The following is a 25855-nucleotide window of genomic DNA, read 5'->3' as shown; positions in this document are numbered from 1 at the left end:
CTTAAGCAGTGATATGATCTTTTGATGACACAAGTATGGTGTACATTGGTGTTTGGATAAAACGTAATTCATATAAGAAACAAATTTATCAAAGCAGTGACACATGCGTTGCTACTGGTTTAGTGTGATTTTGACACTTAATCGTGCAATCAAGTTATTTTGTATCATCGAGGGCACCACATCACTTTTTATATGAATAAAATTTAGGGAAAGCATCGACAAACCTTTTATCAATTTTATAAGATGAAGGTTTCTACAATTTATGAAATATGTGACCTAGATGACAGAGGTTTCCTCATTCAAGAAAACACAACAAGCAGTGGAATTTTATAGAATATTTAATATTTAATGACACAGTCTAACTACAGAGAGAGAGAGAGAGAGAGAGAGAGAGAGAGGAGAGAGAGAGAGAGGAGAGAGAGAGAGAGAGAGAGAGACAAGTTTGGATATTTGTGAAGCCAGTAATTTCCCCAAAATTATTGGGCACGAATATTGTATTGCTACGTACATGCATGAATGGTACGGGATGGCAATAATTGCTTGCAAGGGCTCTGCCAAACAATCGCAGCTACAGAAAGTGATCAAAGCTTGCATGGCCGGCTTTCTTCAATCAATAGTACTGCCAGCTTAGTTGAGGCACTGGAGGAGAAAAGAAAAGGACGGAAGAGGGGACACCAGATATGCCGAGGTCACCCAAAGCAAGTCAGAGGTAAAACCAAAAGTGGGGAGTCAGAGGTTAAATACCCCAAAGGCATGTCCAAAAGGACAGAGATTGGAGGAAGACGATACCCATCAGCTTCAACCTAGTCTAAAATGTTTCTATATAAGTGGTGTAAAAATCATATCTCAATATAAAATACTGCAAAGTTTGTACTCTCAAAGATCATGTATGTACACCAAAGAACATAATTGACTACATTATACTTTCTTCATTAAAGAAAAAGGATTAGATTATTCTCTATATGCAATGTTATAGGGTTAGAGGGTTAGTGTTACTCTAAAGACTGTAGAGATGATTGTGGACTTCAGGAGGCATTCTTCACCACAGATTCCCCTGACACTGTTGAAATGTCTTGTGTCAACCATCGAGGCCTTTGTGTTCTTGGGAATTACAGTCTCAGAGGACCTGAAGTGGGAGGCAAACATCAACTCCATCCGCAAAAAAAGCCCTGCAAAGGATGTACTTCTTGCGGCTTCTGAGGAAGCATGGCAAGAACTGCTGAGAGTTCTCCACAGCGGTCATCCAATCAGTACTGTGTCCCTCCAGCAGTCTGGTTTGGGGCCGCCACAAAAAATTGACAAACTCAGACTGCAACGGACAATCAAAACTCCTGAACGCATTGTCGGCACCACGCTATCCACGATTGAGGACTTGCACGCAACGCTAAATAGGTCCAGACCAGACAGGATCCTTTTGGATCCTCCACATCCTGGCCACCAACTCTTCCAACTCCTTCCGTCGGAAAAGTGCTACAGGTCAATGAAAGTCAAAAGTAGAGGGCATTTGAACAGTTTTTTCCCCCTGGCAATTAAGTCATTAATTTCTTGATCAGCGAACCTACTATTTTTCTGCCTTGTGCCATGTTAGGACACTCAGTCACATCCTACTGGTCCAATCAATATTAGTATTAGTTATTTATATCTATGTATATAAAGTGAAGAAAATAAGTATTTGAACACCCTGCTATATTGGAAGTTCTCCCAATTAGAAATTATGGAGGGGTCTGACATTTTCATCATAGGTGCATGTCCACTGTGAGATAGATAATCTAAAAAAAAAAATGCAGAAATCACAGTGTATGATTTTTTTAACCATTTATTTGTGTGATACAGCTGCAAATAAGTATTTGAACACCTGAGAAAACCAATGTTAATATTTGGTATGGTAGGCTTTTTTTTTTTTTTTTTTTTGCAATTACAGAGGTATAAACGTCACCTAGAATTCTGACCTGTTAGTCTGCCTTTAAAAGTCCACCTCCACTCCATGTATTATCCTGAATCAAATGCACCTGTATGAGGTCATTAGCCGCATTAAAAAAAACTGTCCACCCAATACCATCAGTAAGACTCAAACTTGTAACATGGTCAAGACCAAAGAGCTGTCCAAATACACCACAGACGAAATTGTACAACTCCACACAGCTGGAAAGGGCTACAGAGAAATTGCCAAGCAGCTTGGTGAAAAAAGGTCCACTGTTGGAACAATCATTAGAAAATATGAGAAGCTAAATATGACAATCAATCTCAATTGGAGTGGAGCCCCATGCAAGATATCACCTCATGGGGTGTCAATGATCCTTAGAAAGGTGAGGAATCAGCCCAGGACTACTCGACAGGACTTGGTCAATGACCTGAAAAGAGCTGGGACCACTGTTTCCAAGGTGACTGTTGGTAATCCACTAAGACATCACGGTTTGAAATAATGGATGGTACGGAAGGTTCCCCTGCTTAAACCAGCACATATCAAAGCCCGTCTTAAGTTTGCCAATGATCATTCAGATGATACAGAGGAGTCATGGGAGAAAGTTTTTTGGTCAGATGAGACCAAAATGGAACTTTTTGGTCATGATTCCACTAACCGTGTTTGGAGGAACACAAATGATGAGTTCCATCCCAAGAACACTGTCCTTACTGTGAAGCATGGGGGTGGTATCGTCATGCTTTGGGGGTGTTTTTCTGCACATGGGACAGGACGACTGCACTGTATTAAGGAGAGGATGACCGTGGCCATGTATTGTGAGATTTTGGGGAACAACCTCTTTGCCTCAGTCAGAGCATTGAAGATGGCTCGTGGCTGTCTTTCAACATGACAATGACACGAAGCAAACAGCCAGGAAAAACAAGGAGTGGCTCCGTAAGAACCATATCAAGGTTCTGGCATGGCCTAGTCAGTGTCAAGACCTAAACCTGATAGAAAATCTTTGTAGGGAGCAGCCCAGAAACCTGTCTGATCCAGAGAAGATGTGTGGAGTAGTGGGCCAAAATCCCTCCTGCAGGGTGTGAAAACCTGGTGAACAACTCCAGGACACATTTGACCTCTGTAATTGCAAACAAAGGCTACAGTAATAAATATTAACATTGGTTTTCTCAGGTGTTCAAATACTTATTTGCAGCTGTATCATACAAATAAATAGTTTAAAAAAAATCATATGTAGTATTTCTGGATTTTTGTTTTTAGATGATCTCTCTCACAGTGTACATGCACCTGCGATGAAAATTTCAGACCCCTCCATGATTTCTAAGTGGGAGAACTTGCAATATAGCAGGGTGTTGAAATACTCATTTTTTCACTGTATATTGTAGGAAGGGTGCTGTGGATGGAACTGCCAGGCAAAAGATGGGAGGAAGACCAAAGAGAAGTTGATGGATTTTGACATGAGGGCAGTGAGTGTGAGAGAGGAAGATGCAAGCGGCTTAAATGGAAAAGATGACGCACTTTGGTGACCCCTCACGGGACAAGCCAAACGGAAAAAAAGAAGAGGTATCGAAACACAGGAATTTGTCTCTGGCAGACGGTGCCGCCCTAATACGACATTCATGTTTCTTACTGAGAAGAAGAACAAACAAACAAGAATGAAAAACCATAGACATTCAATTACTAGAAACTATTCCTTTTAAGAGTCACAGTTTTGCAAGCAGCAGTCTTCGAGCATTTAGAGCAGATTATAGTGCATCAACACCCCACATTATGTAAAGCTTATACACAGTGCCCTTCCCATTTGCAGTTGACCGTGATTGGCCAGCGCAATGAAAATTGTGCAAAGGGAGCAGTTTAAAGTGATGAATCGTGCGATAGTCTTCAGTATATATTACTAATTTTAATTGGACCAGCAGAATGTGAGGGTGTGTCCTAACAATGGCACAAGGCAACATCTAGTAGGTTCGCTGATTAGGAATTTAATGTCCTAATTGCAAGAGGGAATTTTTTTTTAATCTGTGCAAGTGTTTATTTGCATTGATCGGTCGTGCCTACACGACGGAAGGAGCTTGAAGAGCTGATGGCCGGGATCTGGAGGGTCAGAAAGGATAATTACCGCTCTGGTCCTATTTCAAGTAGTGTCCAAGTCTTCAATGGTGGGTAGGGTGGTGCCGACATTCCGTTCAACTGTTTGGATTGTCCGTTGCAGTCGGAGTTTGTCGTTTTTTGTGGCAGCCCCAAACCAGACTGTGATTAAGGTACACTGTACTGATTGGATGACTGCTGTGTAGAAGTGTCTCAGCAGCCCTCGTGGCTGCAAGAAGTACAGCTTTTGCTAGTGTTTTTTTAGGGATGGAATTGATGTTCGTCTCCCACTTCAGGTCCTGTGAAACTCTAATTCCCATGAACTTGAAGGTCTCGATGGTTGACACAAGTCAGTTGGACAGCGTGAGGGGGAGCTATGGTGATGGATGCTTCCTGAAGTCCACAATCATTTCTACTGTCTTGAGTGTTCAGTGCCGTTGGCTGCACCAAAGCTCCAGTTTTGGGACTTCTTGTCGATACGCAGACTCGTCGCTGTCTTTGATGAGGCAATGGCTGTGGTTTCATGTGTGAACTTCAAGGGTTTGACATCACGCAGAGCTGCAGGAGCTTGGAGGGAAGGATGGAGTTTGGGGTGATGGTGTTAAAGGCAGAGCTAATGTCCACAAACAGGATCCTCACATAGGTTCCCTCGCTATGCAGATTTTCAAGGATGAAGTGCAGACCCATGTTAATGGCATCATCTGCAGACCTGTGAGCTCAATGGGCAAGGTGCAGTGGCTCCAGATGAAAAGCTGTGACGCTCTTGAGGTGGTCCAGAACAAGGCGTTCAAAGGACTTCATGACTACAGATGTCAAGCCAACAGCCCTGTAGTCATTAAGACCTGAGACTGCTGCTTTTTTTTTTTTTTTTTGGGGTGGGGTATAATGGTGGAACGTTTGATGCAGGTTGGTATTTCACACAGTTCGAGAGACCTGTTGAAGATCTTTGTAAAGACAGGAGCAAATTGGTCCATGCAGACTTTGAGGCAGGATGGGGACACAAGGTCTGGCGCTGGCTCTGTTGATCTTTTGTTCTTTGAAGATCTGCCTCATATCCCTTTTATGGATGTTAAACGGTGGAGTTGGAGATGTTGAAGTGGATGGTGGTGTGACTTGGTGGGTGTGAGGAGTCAAAAGTGTCCTTTTCAAATCAGCAGTAAAACCTATTCAGGTTGTCGGCAAGCCCACTATTATTGTCTTTTGAAAGGGGAACGTCACTTGTAATTCTTGAGCGATGTGCCAGACTGATTTGGAGTCATTCGCGCCAAGTTGATTTTTCATGACGATTATAATATATACATATATATATAAGTATCTACAGGGAGTCCTCGGTCTACGACCTAGATCTGTTCCTGCTCTAGCGACATAACCCAAATTTCGGCCTGAATCAGATTTCACAGTTAAAATCAAAATATACGATGTCACCTGGGATTGGCTCCAACACTCCTGCGACCCTCGTGAGGATAAGTGGCTCAGAAAATGGATGGACGTTAGTAATTCATAAAGTAAAATTAATTAAACAAATAGATGCTGTACTTACCATAACTGTGAGAAGTGGATGACGAAGAATGAAGAGAGGCTGTGGAGTTAGCCCTTGCCAGTGATAAATTCCTCCTCAGCGTTCTTTTCTGCTTTTTCAAAGTTAGGAAAATATGCTGTGCCCTTTCCCTGAATGAACATTAGGCTGATATTAAGCCTACGTAGATTCTGATCCTTGATGCATAACATAAGTAATATTTCCATCTCGGCAACAATCGAAGAACGTTGCTTAATTTTTCTTCTTCACAAAAAAAGTTGCTTCCTGATCACTGTATCCGTCATAGGGGCGAAACACTTCACATGTGCTAAAATTTGGGCTTTGTCCTGAATAATAATCACCACGGTCGACCGACTGAAGCCCAAGTTTTTACCAATGTTTGTCGGCGCAACTCCTTTCTACGACCTTTTTATGATGTTACGCTTAATTTCCGTGGTAATAGCTTTTCTTTCAGCTGGACCAGCATTGCTATAAAAAACCAACTGTCTTATTTTGAGCCATAATGTGTAAAAAGGTGAGAGGAAAGAGGCAAATATACTTCCTGCACACAAACACAGATAAGCAATATGCATGAGCTAAGCAGAAACGCGATGATGCTGGGGCCAAATTGGAGGACGAGACACGAGCGTCGTAAAATTAACCCAAGGACTCCGGTTTGCAGGGGCAGTAGATTTAGCAGGCATTCCCATACTTCCATTTTCATAGCCACTTCATTCAGCTCTTCCAAGGGATCCCAAGGTGTTCCCAGGCCAGCCGAGAACCATAGTCTCTGCAGTGTGTCCTGGGTCGTCCCTGGGGTCTCTTTCTGGTGGGATGTGCACGGAACACCTCACCAGGGTGGCACACAGGAGGCATCCCGGTCAAATGCCTCAGCCACTTCATCTCGCTCCTCTCAATGCGGAGGAGCAGCGGCTCCACTCTGAGCCCCACCCCGGATAACCGAGCTTCTCACCCTATCTCTAAGGGAGAGGCCGAAAGCCCTGGGGAGGAAACTCATTTCGGCCGCTTTTATGCGGGATCTTGTTCTTTCGGTAACGACCCATACCTTGTGACAATAGGTGAGAGTAGGAACATAGATCGACTGGTAAATTGAGAGCTTCGCCTTTTGACTAAGCTCCCTCTTTACTACAATGTTCTTTTATTTTTAAACTATTTTATTCTTGCAAGCACCCTGTGGAGAAGCACTCATTTCATTGTCTGCACATATAATGACATTAAAGCCTTTTGACTTGATTTGAACGGAATGATACAAAGTCTGTATCACTGCAGAAGCTTCACCGATCCACCTGTCAATCTCCATCATTGGGAACTTGTACCTGATTCATACAGCAACTCTCTAAATTACTGAGTTTTTAATTACTTTTCCTAAATCTTAGAGACATGGTGTCACTTCTCCAGACAAAGATAGTTTGATTCTAACGTTAAACGTATGCCAAACTAAACCAGAAGTAATTGCAGGCATTGTATTGTATTTCTTTTAAAAATTAATTGTTTTTATCCAAAATCAATTGAAGCAACACTTTAGAAGAGTTATCCCCTCTAAACTATCGATGGTCCAAGAGTATTCCAAATAAATCCTGAAACACACTGCAACGCTTTCCTAATTTCAATGTGTTTCTGGTGCAAGAGGGACAATGGAGCTTGCCATGTTCTACTCAACTCTCATCTGGTCACAAAACTCAAAAGCACTCACTTATCAGCCTAAAGTACATCTGTAGAATGTTTTAAAATATTTTACGAGGGAATCTTTGTTTGTTGGAAGAAGACCATAAACTTGCTCCACACACATACAAACATTGACACACCACACAGGATGGTTTGTGAGATGCATGTTTTGAGCTGTGGCAGGAAATTTGTGTTCTACCATTCTGCCCTAGTTTTATTACATTTATTGTAAAAAAAAAAAAAATTGAGGAAGGAGAAGAGGCAAATTAAAGTCACTTTGAAATGTAATCGTATATTTTATTTGAAAACTGTTTGGAAATTACACATTGTGTTCACAGGATCAAATAGGCTGGCGGAACAGTAGCACTCGACTGCTTGTGTTAGCAACTGATGATGGATTCCACATGGCTGGAGATGGAAAATTGGCTGGTATCCTGGAGCCAAATGATGGAAATTGCCATATGAAAAACACCCTATATACCAAGAGTAATGAAATGGTACGTGTTGGCACACATAGGGATGGGCACTCAATACCAGCCTTTGTCACAACTACTTAGTGTCATCCACTCAGTCCATACATACTGCATTGTCATCGCCATTAGTTATTTGAATGTGACGTAACGACAACAAAAATTATTTGTATGTGGTACCTCGTTGAGGTGTGAAATTGTGGTGGAGATATTTGTTTGTCTCAAGAATTCTCAGTGGAAAGTTATCTGGGGCCTTATGCCCTGGCAGGGTCACCCATGAAAAAGACCAGACAAAGCACGACTCCAAATGATGATGTTTAAAAATTCAGGAAGACTTTTCCCTTGCCTGGTCGCAGGCCATCAAGACCCCACTCTGGGCCCAGGCCTGCAGGTCGGGCTCGAACCAGAGTGTCTCTTGGCCAGGCCTTCGGAAATGTGGGTCCCCCTTCCCATAGGCCCACCAACTGTGGGAGGGGCCAGTTTGAGCTAGAAAGTGGCCAAAGGCACAGGGCTCTGCAAGCTCATCCTGAGCTACAGAAGATGGCTCTGTGGAATGTCACTTCTTTAACATTGATTTTATCCAAGCTGGTGTGTGATGTTGAGAAGTTCCGACAAGATAGTTGAGCTCACCTCTGCGCACAACGATGGCTCTGGTACCAGTTCTCTAGAGAGGGGTTGGACGCTTTTCCACTCTGGAGTTGTCCACAGTGAGAGCCGCCAAGCAGGTGTGTGTATACTTATTCCAGACTGGCTCAACGCCTGAACATTGAGGTTCACCCCGGTGGAAGGGATGATAGCCTCCCTCTGCCTTCGGATGGGGAGACGGGTCCTGACTGTTGTTTGTGCCTATGCACCAAACAACAGTTCAGAGTAACCACCCTTTTTGGAGTCCTTAGAGGGTTATCGTTCTGCTAGGGGGACTTCACTGCCCACGTGGGCAATGACAGGAAGAACTGTAAGGGTGTGATTGGGAAGAACACCATCCCCTCCCACCCGATCAGAACGCAAGTGATGTTCTGTTATTGGACTTCTCTGGTCATCATGGATTGTCCATAACATACACCATGTTCAGGCATAAGAGTGTCCACATGGACTTGGGACACGGTGGTTGTGGTTGTCATCAGACTTGTGGCTGGATGTCTTGGATGCTCGGGCGAAGAGATGGCCGGCGCCATGTATTGATCACCACCTGGTGTTGAGTTGGCTCCAATGGTGGTAAAGATGCCGGTCCAACATAGCAGGCCCAAACATATGGTGAGGGTCTGCTGGGAATGGTTGGCAGATTTCTTCTGACAGGGGAATCCTTGTCAGAAGGAATTTCAACTCCCACCACTGAGAGTACCTTGCTCATGTTTCGGGGGAGGCGCAGAACATAGAGTCTGAATGGATGATGTTCTGTGTCTCCATTGCTGAGGCGGCCAACCAGAGCTGTGGACGAAAGGTGGTCAGTGCCTGTCGTGCTGGCAACCTCAGAACAGGTTGGTAGGCACTAAAAGGGAGAGGTTCCATCAACACCCCCCCGCCCCCGGGCTCTGTTTATTCGGGTTCATTCCAGTGGACGAGAGCATATCTTCTGTCTGCCTTTGGGTTGGGGAATGGGTTCTGACTGTTGTTTGTCCCTATGCATCAAACAGCAATTCAGCGCAACCCATGCCATCCTTTTTGGAGTCCTTTGAAGGTATGCTGGAGAGGGCTCCCACTGGGGAATCCATCGTTCTGCTGATGGACTTCAGTGCTCATCTGGGCAAGTGATGACAGTGACACCTGGAAGGGCATGATTGGGAGCGGGAGCCCCCCGATCAAAACCTGAGTGGTGTTCTGTTATTGGACTTCTGTTCTCACCCTGGATTGTCCACTAGGTTGCAGTTCAATGGGAAAGGTTAAGTTTACAATTGACTAGTCGGTTTATGTTCCTACCCTCATCTGTGGGTTATGGCCAAAAGAGCATGATCCCAGATCCAAGCAGCCGAAATGATCTTTTTTGGTGTGTAACAACATTGATAAAAACATGCACCTGTTTTTGGTGTGTAACAACATTGATAAAAACATGCACCTGATTACATGATGAACAGAATGCAACTCATATGTGAGCAGTGCAAATATTTTAACTTTTAAAATAAGTATTATTGTGAAGGACTACCCATCAGTTGGACACCTGGCGACGCAGTTGGAAAAAAATAATATTCAACCCATATTTGCTGTCACAAAAAATGTGGAATACATGTACAAGGTAAAATATTCTAATTATCCATACTGTATATTTTTCAGATTCATAATGTGATGTACTGATGAATGATTTTTAATGAATATATCCAATTCTATCATAGCAACTCTCCAGTATGATCCCAAAATCTGAGGTGGGAGTTCTTTCACAAGATTCGAACAATGTTGTTCAGTTGATTGAAAGTGCATACAACGTGAGTTCTAAATATTACTTCTTCTTGTTTTTCTTTCGACTTGTCCCGTGAGGGGTCGCTACAGCGTGTCATCAATTTAAGCCTATCTCGTGCATCCTCCTCTCTAACACGCACTGTCCTCATGTCCTCCCTCACAACATCCATCAACCTTTTCTTTGGTCTTCGTCTCGCTCTTAGGCCTGGCAGCTCCATCCTCAGCACCCTTCTACCGATATACTCACTCTCTCGCCTCTGAAGCTGTCCACACCATCGAAGTCTGCTATCTCGTACCTTGTCTCCAAAACATCTGACTTCGACTCTCCCTCTAATGAGGTCATTTCTAATCCTATCCAACCTGTTCACACCAAGCGAGAACCTCAAAGTCTTCATTTCTGCTACCTCAAGTTCTGCTTCGTGTTGTTTCTTCAGTGTCACCGTCTCTAATCCGTACATCATGGCCGGCCTCACCACTGTTTTATAAATCTTGCCCTTCATCCTGGCGGATACTCTTCTGTCACACAGAACACCAGACACCTTTCCCCCAAGTGTTCCATCCCGCTTGGACCCGTTTCTTCACTTCCTTACCACACGCTCCATTGCTCTGTATTATTGACCCCAAGTATTTGAAGTCGTCCACCGTCGCTATCTCTTCTCCCTTTAGCTTCACTCTTGCTCCTCGACACATATATTCTGTTTTACTACAGCTAATCTTCATTCCTCTCCTTTCCAGTGCATAGCTCCATCTTTCTAATTGTTCCTACGCCTGTTCCCTGCTTTAAATGCAGATCACAGTATCGTCTTCTTCTTTACCTTTCAGCTTGTCCTGTTAGGGGTCGCCACAGCGTGTCATCTTTTGCCATCTTAGCCTATCTTCTGCATCTTCTTCTCTAACCCCAACTCCCCTCATGTCTTCCCTCACCACATCCATACACCTTCTCTTTGGTCTTCCTCTCGCTCTTTTGCCTGGCAGCTCCATCCTCAGCACCCTTCCACCAATATACTCACTCTCTCGCCTCTGAACATGTCCAAACCATCGAAGTCTGCTCTCTCGAATCTTGTCTCCAAAACATTCAATTTTGGCTGTCCCTCTAATGAGCTCATTTATAATCCTATCAAACCTGCTCACTCCGAGTGAGAACCTCAACATCTTCATTTCTGCTACCTCGAGTTCTGCTTCGTGTTGTTTCTTCAGTGTCACCGTCTCTAATCCGTACATCATGGTAGGCCTCACCACTGTTTTGTAAACTTTGCCCTTCATCCTAGCAGTGACTCTTCTGTCACATAAAACCCAAGACACATTTCGCCAGCTGTTCCAACCTGCTTGGACCCGTTTCTTCACTTACTTACCACACTCACCATTGCTCTGGATTGTTGACCCTAAATATTTGAAGTCTTCCACCCTCTCTATCTCTTCTCCCTGTAGCCTCACTCTTCCCCCTCCACCTTTCTCATTCACGCACATATACTCTGTTTTACTTCGGCTAATCTTCATTCCTCTCCTTTCCAGTGCATGTCTCCATCTTTCTAATTGCTCCTCTGCATGCTCCCTGCTTTCACTGCATATCACAATATCATCTGCGAACATCATGGTCCAAGGGGATTCCAGTTTAACCTCATCTGTCAGCCTACGCTGACAGGAAGGGGCTCAGAGCTGATCCCTGATGCAGTCCCACCTCAACCTTAAATTCTTCTGTCACATCTAAGGCACACTTCACAATTGTTCTGCTGCCATCATACATGTCCTGTACTATTTTAACCCATTTAACATATGTGTACACGTGTGGTACTATTTTATCTTCTCTGCCACACCAGACTTACGCATGCAGTATCACAGTTCCTCTCTTGGTACTCTGTCATAGGCCTTCTCTAGAGCCACAAAGACACAATGTAGCTCCTTCTGACCTTCTCTGTACTTTTCCACTGGCATCCTCAAGGCAAATAATGCATCTGTGGTACTCTTTCTAGGCATGAAACCATACTGTTGCTCTCAGATACTTACTTCTGTCCTGAGTCTAGCTTCCACTACTCTTTCCCATAACTTCATTGTGTGGCTCATCAACTTTATTCCTCGATAATTCCCACAGCTCTGAACATCCCCTTTGTTCTTAAAAATGGGAAGTACAACACTTTTCCTCCATTCTTCAGAGATCTTTTCGCCCGCTAGTATTCTGTTGAATAAGTTGGTCAAAAACTCCACAGCCATCTCTCCAAATTGCTTCCATACCTCTACCGGTATGTCATCAGGACCAACTGCCTTTCCATTTTTCATCCTTTGTAGTGCCTTTCTGACTTCCCCCTTAGTAATGATTTCCACTTCCTGGTCCTTCACTCTTGCCTCTTCAACTTCCTTCTCTCTCATTTTCTTCATTCATCAACTTCTCAAAGTATTCTTTCCATCTATTTAGTACACTACCGGCACCAGTCAACACATTACCATCTCTATCCTTAATCACCCTGACCTGCTACACATCCTTCCCATCTCTATCCCTCTGTCTGGCCAACCTGTCGAGATCCTTTTCTCCTTCTTTCGTGTCCAACCTGGTGTACATGTCTTCCTATGCCTCTTGTTTAGCCTTTACCACCTCTACCTTTTCCCTACGTCGCATCTCGATGTACTCCTTTCGCCTCTCCTCAGTCCTCTCAGTGTCCCACTTCTTCTTCACTAATCTCTTTCCTTGTATAGCTCCCTGTATTTTGGGGTTCCACCACCAAGTCTCCTTCTCCCCTTTCCTACCAAAAGACATACCAAGTACTCTCCTGCCTGTCTCTGATTACCTTGGCTGTTGTAGTCCAGTCTTCCGGGAGCTTCTGCTCTCCATCTAGAGCCTGTCTCGCCTCTTTCCGAAAGGCCGCACAACATTCTTCCTTTCTCAGCTTCCACCACATGGTTCTCTGCTCTATCCTTGTCTTCTTAATCTTCCTACCCACCACCAGAGTCATCCAACACACTACCATCCTATGCTGTCGAGCCACACTCTCCCCTACCACTACTTTACAGTCAGTAACCTCCTTCAGATTACATCGTCTGCACAAAATATAATCCACCTGCGTGCTTCTACCTTCGCTCTTGTAGGTCACTCTATGTTCCTCCCTCTTCTGGAAATAAGTGTTCACTACAGCCATCTCCATCCTTTTTGCAAACTCCACCACCATCTGTCCCTCAAAGTTCCTTTCCTGGATGCCATACTTACCCATCACTTCTTCATCGCCCCTGTTTCCTTTACCAATATATCCATTACAATCTGCACCAATCACAACTCTCTCGCTGTCTGGGATGCTCAGAACTACTTCATCTAGTTCCTTCCAGAATTTGTCTTTCAACTCTAGGTCACATCCTACCTGTGGTGCATAGCCGCTAACCACATTATACATAACACCCTCAATTTCAAATTTTTGTCTCATCACTCGATCTGATACTCTTTTCACCTCCAAGACATTCTTAGCTATCTTTTCCTTTAAAATAACCCCTACTCCATTTCTCTTCCCATCTACTCCGTGGTAGAATAATTTAAACCCCGCTCCTAAGCTTTTGTCTGACTATCTTTCCACCTGCTGTCTTGGATGCACAGAATATCAACCTTTCTTCTAATCATCATGTCAACCAACTCCTGAGCTTTTCCTGTTATAGTCCCAACATTCAAAGTCCCTACACTCAGTTGTAGGCTCTGTGCATTCCTCTTTTTCTTCTGACGATGGATCCGGTTTCCTCCTTTTCTTTGTCTTCGACCCACAGTAGCTGAATTTCCACCGACGCCCTGCAGGTTAGCAGTGCCGGGGGCGGGCGTTGTTAACCCGGGCCATGGCCAATCCGGTATGGGATTCTTTAGATGAACGCTCATATTTCTTGGGCACTGTTTTTACGCCAGATGCCCTTCCTGACGCAACCCTCTGCATTTATCCGGACTTGGAACCGACCTACAGATTGCACTGGTTTGTGCCCCCATAGGGCTGCATTAATGTAGATCACAGTATCATCTGCGAAAATCATGGTCCAAGGGGAAACCAGTCTAACCTCGTATGTCAGCCTATTCATTACGACCACAAACAGGAAGGGGCTGAGCGCGGAACCCTGATGAGTCACCTCTACCTTAAATTCTTCTGACACACCAATGGCACATCTCACCGCTTTTCTGCTGCCCTCATACATGTCCTGTACTATTCTAACATATTTGTCCGCAACAACAGACTTGCGCATGCAGTACCATAGTTCCTCTCTTGGTACTCTGTCAGAGGCTTTCTCTAGGTCTACAGAGATACAATTTAGCTCCTTCTGACCTTCTCTGTACTTTTCCACGAGCCTCTTCAAGGCAAATAGTGCATCTGTGTTACCCTCTAGGCATGAAATCATACTGTTGCTCGCAGATACTTACTTCTGTCCTAAGTCTAGCCTCCACTACTCTTTCCCATTACTTCATTGTGTGGCTCATCATCTTTATTCCTCTGTAGTTTCCACAGTTCTGAACATCGCCTTTGTTCTTAAAAATTGGGACTAGCACACTTTTCCTCCATTTTTCTGGCATCTTCTCTCCCGCTAGTATTCTATGGAATAAGTTGGTCAAAAGCTCCATACGTACACTCTCTCCACTGGTATGTCATCGGGACCAACTGTCTTTCCATTTTTCATTCTGTTTAGTGTCTTTCTAACTTCTCCCTTACTCTACCTTCCCTCCCATTTTGTTCATTCATTCACTTCCCAAAGTACTCTTTCCGGTGCACTGGTGCCTTAGTACACTACTGGCACCAGTCAACATATTTCCATTGCTATCCTTAATCACCTTTACTTGCTGCACATCCTTCCCATCTCTATCCCTCTGTCTGGCCAACCTGTAGAGCTCCTTTTCTTCTTCTTTCGTATCTAACCTGGAGTACATGTCGTCATATGCCCCTTGATTAGCCTTCACCACCTCTATCTTTGCCCTACGATGCATCTCAATGTATTCTTTATGCCTCTCCTCAGTCCTCTTCGTGTCCCACTTCTTCTTCACTAATCTCTTACCTTGGATGACTTCTTGTATTTTGGGGTTCACCTCCAAGTCTCCTTCTCCCCTTTCCTACCAGAAGACACCCCAAGTACTCTCCTGCCTGCCTCTCTGAATACCTTGGCAGTAGTATTCCAGTATTCTGGGAGATCTTCCTCTCCATCTCGAGCCTGTCTCACCTTTATCCGGAAGGCCACACAACATTCTTCCTTTCTCAACTTCCACCACCTGATTCTCTGCTCTACCTTTGTCTTCTTATTCTTCCTACCCACTACCAGAGTCATCCTCATTTCAGTCATAGTCCCAAAATTCAAAGTCCCTACATACAGCTGTAGGTTTTGTGCATTCCTCGGTTTCCTCCTCTTTTTTTTCTTTCACCCACATTATCTGAATTTCTACCTACGCCTTCTAGATTAACATTTCCGGGTGCCGGTGTAGCAAGCCCGGGCCCCGACCTAACTTGTAGAATTTGTATGATAAACGCTCATATATGTTTGGGACAGTTTTACGCCAGATGCCCTTCCTGATGTAACCCTCTGCATTTATCTGGGCTTGGGACCGGCCAACAGGTAGCACAATAATTACTGCCCAACGGGCTGCAGATAATCAAAAAGAAGCAATCAAATAACCAAAGTCAGCACAAAAGATACACAATTTACATACTACCTACTCTCTGTTCAAGTTAAGGTCAAATGAAAGCAATCACAATAAACAGTCAGCAAATAAGTTACACAAATTACATTCTACCTGTGTTAAAAATATAAAGAATACGTGGAAGGAGGGGATTCAAAACACAATGGCCCTCACTCGTTGTTCAAGGTTGAGTCGACGATTGATGTTTGGTCCTTGTTGTATACTCTACGTAGGCAAAACGTTAGCGTGCTAGGCTAACTTGGGCCAAGCAGCTTCAATGGGAACGATGCGGCACCAATATGGGTACTTAGATAATACTTGTTAAATTTCCTCATGGCCCTCGTCGTATAAGTTATGAAGTTACTCACGTTCGATGTTTCTTCAACATCCACAAATTGATCACAAATGCGTCTTGTTGTTAGCAAATTAATCTAAGGACTACTAGGCCGATAAGTTTATGTTGGCGTTTCCACTCGTCCAACTTCTTATTGGTACTCACTACCCCATTGTATACGATACGTAGGTTTTGCAGGACGTGTAGATACTACCGTTTGGTGTTTTCCTCCTCAGTAAATATTGGAAAACAGACGCTTTCGTTGTTAGCGGTCCCAGCTAGGCTAGGCTAACTTAGGCCGGGCTGCTTTGAGTAAGGTTGCACAGATGGTGGTTTTAGTCCACTGGAGTCGTCGCCAGGAGTGTCCCACGTCGAGTATTCACAATATTCGATCCAAAATCAGAAGGATTTATTGAATTACGATCGGGCTGGTCAGAGCCTTCTGTTTAAGCTCGCTACCAGCTTGAAGACCGGAAGCAAAAGCCGGTTCTGAACATTACGATTTTCTTTTTATTTCTAAAAAGCATCCAATTCTTTTTTTATTTCTGTATTTTCAACTTGCATAATCTCCCAAAATGATTGTCTTTTCAGAGATTGTCCTCCAAAGTTACACTAACTCATGATACTCTCCCAGAAAATATCAGAGTTGTTTACACTGCACGCTGTGAATATCCAAGACAAGAAGGGGACAACAAAGGAGTTTGTGACAATGTTCATGTTGGACAGGAGGTCAGTTATTTGTTGTACTCTAAAGTTTGATTATTTTAAATAACATAAAATGAAAAACTATCACACCTGGAGCCGTCACCTTATTATGGCTGGATGAATTTGTGTGCCCCAGTGATCCTAGCCGGCAGGGTCACACACGGCAAACAGGTCCTAGGTCATGGACCAGAAAAAGCATGCCTTCAAGACCCCATATGACAGTGGTTCCCAAACTTTTTTTTTCACACGCCAACATTTTTGGAGATGAAATTTTCTTCAGTGTGCTTGCTCCTAGGCTCACAGAATACCTGCGAAGTAACAACCTGCTTCACACTTCAACCCAGAAAGCAGAAATACCTGGGTTCTCCGGATGCATAAAAAACACTAGTGTCATCTGGGATCAGATCCAAGTCACCCAAAAAGAGGGAAGAGATCTTCATGTGGTGTTCTTGGTCCTAGTAAACACCTTTGACTCAGTCCCTCATAATCTTCTGTGGACAGCGCTTGACTATTTCAAGGTCCCAGCGACACTTACAATCTTGGTTATGGCCTACTTCAAGGATATCCAGCTCTGTGTTACAACAGCAGGGTACACCACTGCATGACAGCACCTGGAAGTGGGAAATATGGTTGGGTGTTTCCATCACCTCGCTGGTATTCACCCTGGCCATACAAGTCATCCTCCGAGCCTCTCACTGGGTGGTTGGTGGGCAGTGGATAAGACCTGGGGTGAGCCTGCCTCCAGTCAGAGCCTACATGGATGACCTCACCACACTTACCACAGCCAAGGCCTGCAGTGCATGATTGTTAAAAAAGCTCCAAGAAAACATTGAGCTGGCTTGCATGAATATCAATTCGAATAAATCTAGAGGCATCTCCATCGTCAAGGGAAAACTGTCAAAACACTGCTTTCACATTGGTGAGGAACCAATTTCAACTGTCTCCGAGAAGGCTGTGAAGAGCTTAGGCTGGTGGTACGATGCCTCTCTTAAGGACAAAGAGCAAGTAGAGCAGCTCATAAAGGATGTGTCTCGTGGCCTGGAAAGGATCAACAGAACCCTGCTTCCTGGGAAGTTGAAGCTCTGGTGCTTGCAGTACGGGTTACTTCCACAACTCCTTTGGCCACTAACCCTCTATGAGATCCCACTCTCAAAGGTAGAAAAGCTGGAAAGACTGATCAGCTTGTTTCTGAGGAAGTGGCTTGGCCTTTCCAGGTGCCTCAGCAGCATTGGGCTCTACGGTAAAGGGATGTTACACCTGCCCATTTCCAGCCTGGCAGAGGAGTACAAGTGCGCCAAAGTGAGACTGGAAATTATGCTACTGGATTACAGCAATCCGCCGGTTGCCCAGACTGCCCCCATCCTGGCCACTGGGAGGAAGTGGACAGCGCTGGCTGAAACTGAACAGTCAAAGGCAGCACTCACACACAAGGACATCATTGGCCGAATTCAGGAAGGGAGGAGTGGCCTTGGGCTCGGGGCCAGTTGACCAGTATGGAGCAAGGCCACTACTGCTGAGTGGCGCAAGGTGGTAGTCAAGGAGGTACGTCGAGAAGAGGAAGCACAAAGGTGCGCCCAAGCTATGTCGCAGGACAAGCAAGGGCAGTGGTTGGCCTAGGAAGGAGTAGAGGCAAGGAAGATCACCTAGAAAGAGTGGGAGATAGAGGCATTTAGGGCAAGTTTTGCCATCACAGCTGTATATGACGTCTTGCCTTCTCCCACGAACCTAAAGCAGTGGTATGCCAAAGATCCCAAGTGCTCAAGTGCCTGTTATGCCCAAGTCCTGCAACATTGATGCACATGCTGGTTGGTTGCAAGTCCAGCGTTACTCAAGGCATTACACTTGGCGACAGAACCAAGTGCTGTAGTGTCTAGCTGGTGTTCTCGAGAACCAGCGGATGAAGGCGAACGCCCTCCCACCCTTGTCACCCAACAGGCAACCAAGGCTGTTTGTTCGGGAGGGGGAGAGTCAAACTGGCCATACCAACAAGCCACCAGACAGCGTACAGCTGGGCAGTGCACGAGACTGGAAGCTGCTGGCAGACCTGGACAAGAAGCTCTGTTTTCCATCTGAGATTGCAACGACCACTCTGATCAGATCTACTGCTTTTGTCTGCGTCTCTGAAGCTCGTCTACATCATCGAGTTCACTGTGCCCTGGGAGGGCCCAGTGGAGGAGGCCTATGAGCGGAAGAGGCTGAGGTATGCAGGGCTTGCAGCCGAAGTGCAACAGCAAGGTTGGAGGGCAGAGGTACGCCCGGTGGAAGTTAGCTGCAGAGGGTTTATAGCGTCTTCAACATCCAGGCTACTCAGAGAGATGGGAGTCCAAGGGAAGGCCCATCGGCAGGCAGTTAGAGATCTCTCCAAGGCGGTGGAAAAGGCCAGCCCAGTGGCTGTGGATAAAGAGGAAAGACCCCAAATGAGCCTTCAGGAGAATTGATGGCACCTTGGGGGTGAACCTGGGACGCTGGGATTCACTGCTGAACCCTCTCGAGTGTGTTGTGGGCTTATCAGTGAAACACTTGATGAAAGTAGGAAGCCCACTTGATAACCGGTAGGGTGCCATCACTTATTTGAACATTCCACAGAGCCTCATTGTAGCCGAATTATGCATGAATAGAGGGTACTTGAACACCTTGCTATATTGCAAGTTCTCCCACTTAGAAATCATTGAGGGGTCTGAAATTTTCATTGTAGGTGCATGTCCACTGTGAGAGAGAGAAAATAAAAAGAAAAATCCAGAAATAACAATGTATGATTTTTTTAAACGATTTATTTGTGTGATACAGCTGCAAAAAAGCCTTTGAACACCTGTCGATCAGCTAAGAATTCTGACCCTCAAAAGCTTGTTAGTGTGCCTTTAAAAGTCCACCTCCACTCCATGTATTACAGTATTATCCTGAATCAGATGCACCTGTGTGAGGTTACCTGAATAAAGACACCTGTCCACCCCAAACAATCAGTAAGACTCGAACTTGCAGCAGGGTGTTCAAATATTGATTGCTTTTACTTGTGGAAGCAATCCATTGGTGGCTCCAAACAAAAAAGCGCCGGCAAGATCATTCTACTGTTTGTCACTAACGAAAGCAGGGCTCGTCAATAGCCCAATAATATTCTTGGTTTGAGAAGGAATGGCTTGCTTGCATGAGAGGTTCAACACCTAAAATAGCTTTACTTTTGCAAAAAAAAATTTTTTTAAAAAGTAAGCTGGTCAGTCATGTCTGTCATATTGAGACACACCGTTTTACATTGTGAAAATCGGACAGAAAATAGCTTTTTTTTGAATAGAGCAATGATTAAGCAGCATAACCGAGTGAAAGCCACCAAATCTACTGACTCAAATTTAATCTGATTGTTTTGGATGGATACATTAGTGTTCCACTTGTGTTCATTTTGAAACTACTGTAAATGTTTCATTGACGTTCTTTAAAGTTTTTTTTCTCAGAATATCTTTTCCCCACAGATTTCTTTTGATGTAACAGTTACAACAGATTCATGCATAGAGAACCAAACATTCTCTATCAGACCACTTGGTATCAAAGACACATTGACAGTGACCTTATCTACAAGCTGTGAGTGTCTGTGTAACAATCCAAGAGAAAGTAGCCACCAACTTTGTAATGGCAATGGAAGTATAAGCTGTGGTATTTGCAGGTAAGATTTGATTGATTGATTGATTGGTTGATTGGTTGGTTGATTGATTGATTGATTGATTGATTGATTGATTGATTGGTTGATTGATTGATTGATTGATTGATTGACTGCTCCTTGGGTGGTGAAGGGATTTGTGTGTCCCGATGATTCTAGGAGCTAAACTGTATTTAAGGCATCACACCCCTTATAGGGTCACCCATGGCAAACAGGTCTTAGGTGAGGGACCAGACAAAGCACAGCTGCAAAAATGCAGATGAAGAATGAATCAAATGTGTCTCTGTTTTTCTTGCCCGAACACGGTTCATCGGGCCTCCCCTCTGGAGCCAGGCCTGGAGTTGTCGCTCAAAGGCGAGCAACTGGGGCCCGCACTGGGACTTATGGGGCCTGGGCGATCACAGCTTGAAAGGTAATGTAGGTCCCTATTCCCTTGGGATCACCAACTGTGAGAGAGGCCATAAGGCCTGGAGAGCACCTGCGAGAGAGGCCATAAGGCTTGAGAGCAGTGTGAGCTGGATGGTGGCCCGAGGCAGGGACCTTGAACATGTGATCCTTGGTTGCACATGTTGGCTCTTGGGATGTGGAATAGCACCTCTCTAACACGGTAGGAGGTCGAGCTGATGTGTGAGAGGTCAAGAAGTTCTGCCTAGATAGAATTTGGCTCACTGACACACATGAATTTGGCTCTGGTACCAGTCCTCTTGAGAGGGGTTGGACTCCTTTCCATTCTGGAGTTGCCAATGGTAAGAAACGCCGATAGGCGTGGATATGTATTTTTTTTGCTCCTCTGCTCGGTGCCTGTCCATTGGGGTTCACCCCGGTGGATGAGAGGGTAGCCTCAACCGCCTTGAGGTGTGGGAACACATCCTGATTGTTGTTTGTGCCTATGCACCAAACAGCAGTTCAGAGTTCACACACTTCTTGGAGTCCTTAGATGGGGTGATGAAGGGTACTCCCCCTGGGCAATCCATCCTTCTGCTGGGAGACTTCATTGGTCAAGTGGGCAATGATACTGTACTCTGTTCTTGAGCGCCTATTTTGTGTTAGCTATTTTATCGTGTTTGTGTTGTGTTGATGTGTGTGAGATTAAATTCTCAGAAATGCAATACAACTGCCTTGTCGCATTTTGCAGGTTTGAACAAAAGAGACGTTAGTCTAAATTCACACGTAACAAAATTGGGGGCCCGTCCAGGATCGACTTCATATGACATTCGAGACATCTGTTTAAAAATGTTTGTTAATTTTTTGGCACATTTGCAATTTAAACTGTGAAGCCCACAAAATGGAGTTTAATCTTGACCACTTCATTAGGTCCCCTACCCCAGAATCATTCTGTGATTAGCGCAAGTCCGATCTCTTGAAACTTCCTAGTCATTTCTGACTTGATGCCAAACGTGCTATGAGGAAATTTCAAATTTTGAAAATTGTTCTCAATCATTACATTGATGAGGAAATGTTTGTTCTTGATGTTTTGGCCTTGGTAAGAGGAAACGTCAGAAGTTTTGGAAGTAAGAAAACTGGAATTACACCTTCAGATTGAAAAAGAGAGATGAAGGAAAGAAGAGATTGAATTTGAGAAATTTGAAAGGTGCTTTGATTCAGTTAGTTTATCCTCTTTTGATATCACACAGTGTGTCAAACTGGTCTTTACTTTCAATGAAAAAGAAGTTGATAAATACTTGCTGAAAACCTCAAGAGGCCTAAAGAGTCATGGACTATGCTATTGCAAATCGTCTTAAAAGAAAGTGCTCAGGATGTATATTTGGCCCTTTCTGTTGAGCAAAGCTCTGACAATGATTTTGTCAAAAAGACCCAACTGGAAGCTTATGAGTTAGTTCCCGTAGCGTACAATCAGATATTTAGAAGTACTCAAAAAAGAGTTTGCGAGGTAGAAGAATAGGTGGTGTAGTTCAAAGAGGGTTTCAGATTGGCACAGTTTGAGGCAGTTGGTTTTGATGGGTGAATTGAAGCAGTGTGTTCATTTCAATCTCAGAACTTATTTGGATGAACAGAACGTTAAAACCTTACATGATGCAGCTGTGTTAGCACATAATTATTTTTTGAGTCACAAGAGTTCTTTTCAGTCTCCTGGCAATTCCCAGTTTTTTAGCCAAAAGAATGTTTCTCATACAGAGTCAAGCGATGATAAGGCATGTTCAAATTCAAATTCTCTGGTTCAAGGACTTCTCTGTGCCCATTGTAAGAAGCCTGGTCTCTTGATTTCTGTTTGCAAAAAGCTCAAATACAAAAATCAGTCCACTATTTCCCCAAATTGCTGTGCATATACCACACTTCAACCTTCCTTGCCAGATTTGGTTTCTGACACCATTGAGGTTGGAGTTCTCAACTCTCTTCCAGTTCCAAGTGTTGATTTGTTGATCGGCAACGATCTTATGGGGGCACAAGTTGGCACTGATCCTATTGTCACTGTTTCTCCGGAGTGTTCGCCCAGTACAGAGAAGTTAGAATGTGACTTTACAGATATTCTTCCATCTTATGCAATGACTCCTTCGATGTCAAAAAATATTTTTTTCAAAGACTTCTTTGATGATGATTCCATTTGTGATCTATCAGATACAGATATGGTTCATTCTTTAGGCACAGAGGCTGATGACTTTTCTAAAAACTCCTCAGGTCCTATTGATAAGTCTGAAAATTTGTTGAAGAAGAAACAATGGATGAGCAATGGATTAATTAACAAAGAACAAACAATCGCCATGAAAAAAAAACAATGAAGCAACTTCATTCACTGGACATCGCCGTGAATAAAATAAAAGGGAAGTTGGGATCGATGGATGACAAATGGTGAACACAACGTTATTAAGAGGCAGCCCCGGGCGAGTTACGCCGCAGTTTCTGAAAGGATTGTGGATGCTTGGGCTCACGTGTCTGCTTCCACTTGAGGAAGTAGGAAAACGAGCTTTGCCAAGTTGAGAAGACAAAGCTGAATTTCCGTAGAAACAAGATGAGGTGGCCCAAGTTGGAAGAACAACACAAGCAATGGATTTATTTATTTACTAACCCTAACCCTATTTTTAATTTCATCTATTTTATTTCTATTTTAGCTGTTGTTTCTTGCATGCCTCTGATCAAACTACAATTTGGAACAAAATACGGAGTTTGTTATGTTGTAAGTGTAGACTTTAAGGTTATAATACATATATATATATATATAATACATATAGGTAATAATACACATATATAATACATATAGGTAATAATACAGTGCGCCGTGTACGTGTGTTAAATACTGGAATTGCACTCGCATCTGAGACTGCGCCTTTTAATAGTGTGAATTATAGCCTTTTAATAGTGTGCATTATAGCCGTGAAAATACGGTACATGGCACATGCCCTAGTACAACATTCATGAGAAGAAGAACAAACAAACAAGAACAAACACTAATAGACATTCAAGATGGCCACACTGGTAGGTCCCATCTTGTTCTACCACTGGTGAATCGTGTGTGAATCATTTGCAAGATGACTTTTCGCATTTGGTCCTGCAGGAAAAAACACACATTGCAAATCAGTACAAATTAACCTTAAAGTCTACACTTACAACATACCAAACTCCGTATTTTGTTCCAAATTGTAGTTTGATCAGTGGCATGCAAGAAACAACAGCTAAAATAGATTAGAAGGAAGGAAGGAAGAAAGAAAGAAAGAAAGAAGAAAGAAAGAAAGAGATTGGGTGTGGATGGAGGTCGGGATCGGACCGTTTTTATTTGTCACATTAAAAGAGTAGTGTAAGTATAAGTTATTCCACTCAAACCAATGTGTTTTTCTAGATGTACATTATGTAATGTATGAGCTGTTCATAGTTTCTCTGTTCTTAAGTTGCAGGCAACACTTTGTCGGTCAGTTCTGTGAATGCTCCATTGGCAACAAAGATGAACACTCCCTGAGAGGATCATGTCTGAGTCCAAGTGGCACTGAGTGTGAGAGTCATGGAGATTGTGTGTGTGGCAGATGCCAGTGCCACACCACAGCAAGTGGAAGCAGTTATTATGGTGACTTTTGTGAATGTGACAACGAACACTGTGAAAAGTTCCACAATAAATTATGCGGAGGTAAAGATTGCTCTTTTTATTTAAAGACACAAAAAGGAGGGTTGTTATGGTGCTAATTAATAATATTTGTAAAAGAACAACATACATACATAAGAGTGGAATAACACAAATGTTGATCCTATTTTTCCAATTAAGATGCACGCAGCCAAGATGTGATCATCTTTTGATATTCCTCTAGAGGCAGAAGGAATGTGTGTCCATTAGTGGAGAAGAGTAGTTGGAAGCAACTGTATAATTCCAAATGTGGTTTTAAAATTGTCAATCAGCAAAAGTTTGTCAGTCATGGTCTGTTGCCCTTTTGGATTTTGAGATTTTTTTATTATTTTTTTTAGGGGGGAGGGGTGGAGGCTCCATGGATTGCCTGTGAATATTCATTCATCCATGTCATTGTATTTTAGGGCCATTGAAGAAATCACAACTAGACTGTTAAGGCTTTCTTAGATGTTCAGCTCTCAAGTGGCTTCAACTGTTCATGCGCCAAGGCTAGAAAGGACGTCTCTAGCCTGATTGTTGATGTGAAAACAAAAGTATTTATCCTCTACATTAGAGACAAAAAATTGTTTCTCTCTTTTGAGATGTAAAGATACATAGGAGTAGTGCTATGTTGCAATAGAGACCAAAGAAAAGGTTGATGGATGTTGTGAGGGAGGACATGAGGACAGTGGGTGTTAGAGAGGAGGATGCACAAGATAGATAGGCTTAGATGGAAAAAGATGACACCTAACGGGACAAGCTGAAAGAAAAAGAAGATGACTTGTCCATAAAGTTAGATAAAAGGAATTGCAACTTTCTCTTACCTTCTTTCTATTTAACAATAAACCATGCATATAAAACAAAATGAATACAAGATTATCCATCCAACTACCCATTTTCCGAGCCGCTTATCCCCATGAGGGGTGCGGGAATGTTGGAGCCAGTCCCAGCTGTGATCAGGCAGAAGGCAGGGTTAAACCCTGAACTGGTTTCTAGCCAATCGCTGAGAACATGGAGACAGACAAGGGGCAATTTGGAGTCTCCAATGAATGCATGTTTTTGGGATGTGGGAGGAAACTAGAGTGCCCGGAGAAAATCAAGGCAGGCACGGGGAGAACATGCAAACTCCACACCAGCGGTTCAGAATTTGAACCCCGGTCCACAGAACTGTGAGGCCAACGTTCTTCAGCTGACCCACCATGCCGCCGAATACAACATTGATACAAAAAAATTACAAAAATCTATTGGCAAAATAAATAATCTTTAAAACTCGAGTAGTAATGAAATAAAGTGAAAATAATTAAAATCACTCCAAGAGCAAAGTGCTTAAAGTAACAAGTATGCTTACCAATTCCCCAGTAAAATGTGCAAATTAACTGTTTGAGAGGATGAATTTTAGGAATACTGTACATTTGTTAGCTCATTTTGAAGGTATCACA

The 25855-nt window shown here is 43.6% G+C and overlaps 1 protein-coding gene across 8 annotated transcripts in view; it reads left to right on the top strand.

The window, feature by feature from the left end:
* Positions 1-25855, top strand: part of itgb2 (integrin, beta 2) — a 94578-nt gene that overhangs the window by 38889 nt on the left and 29834 nt on the right. For 5 of the 8 annotated variants that reach the window (XM_061840892.1, XM_061840894.1, XM_061840890.1 and 2 more), the window contains exons 7-12: positions 7544-7702; positions 9810-9905; positions 10003-10092; positions 16609-16746; positions 20184-20374; positions 24211-24443. In XM_061840892.1, coding sequence (XP_061696876.1) covers positions 7544-7702; positions 9810-9905; positions 10003-10092; positions 16609-16746; positions 20184-20374; positions 24211-24443 — 907 coding nt within the window. Of the gene's footprint in view, positions 1-3333; positions 3482-7543; positions 7703-9809; positions 9906-10002; positions 10093-16608; positions 16747-20183; positions 20375-24210; positions 24444-25855 lie in introns of those variants that run through there. The other 3 variants (XM_061840895.1, XM_061840891.1, XM_061840893.1) reach the window with 3 other exon arrangements.

The sequence above is a fragment of the Syngnathoides biaculeatus genome, chromosome 14 (assembly GCF_019802595.1).
Source record: "Syngnathoides biaculeatus isolate LvHL_M chromosome 14, ASM1980259v1, whole genome shotgun sequence".
Classification (NCBI taxonomy): Eukaryota; Metazoa; Chordata; class Actinopteri; order Syngnathiformes; family Syngnathidae; genus Syngnathoides; species Syngnathoides biaculeatus.
Note: the sequence above shows the minus strand (reverse complement) of the source record. Positions and strands in the feature narration are given on the sequence as shown.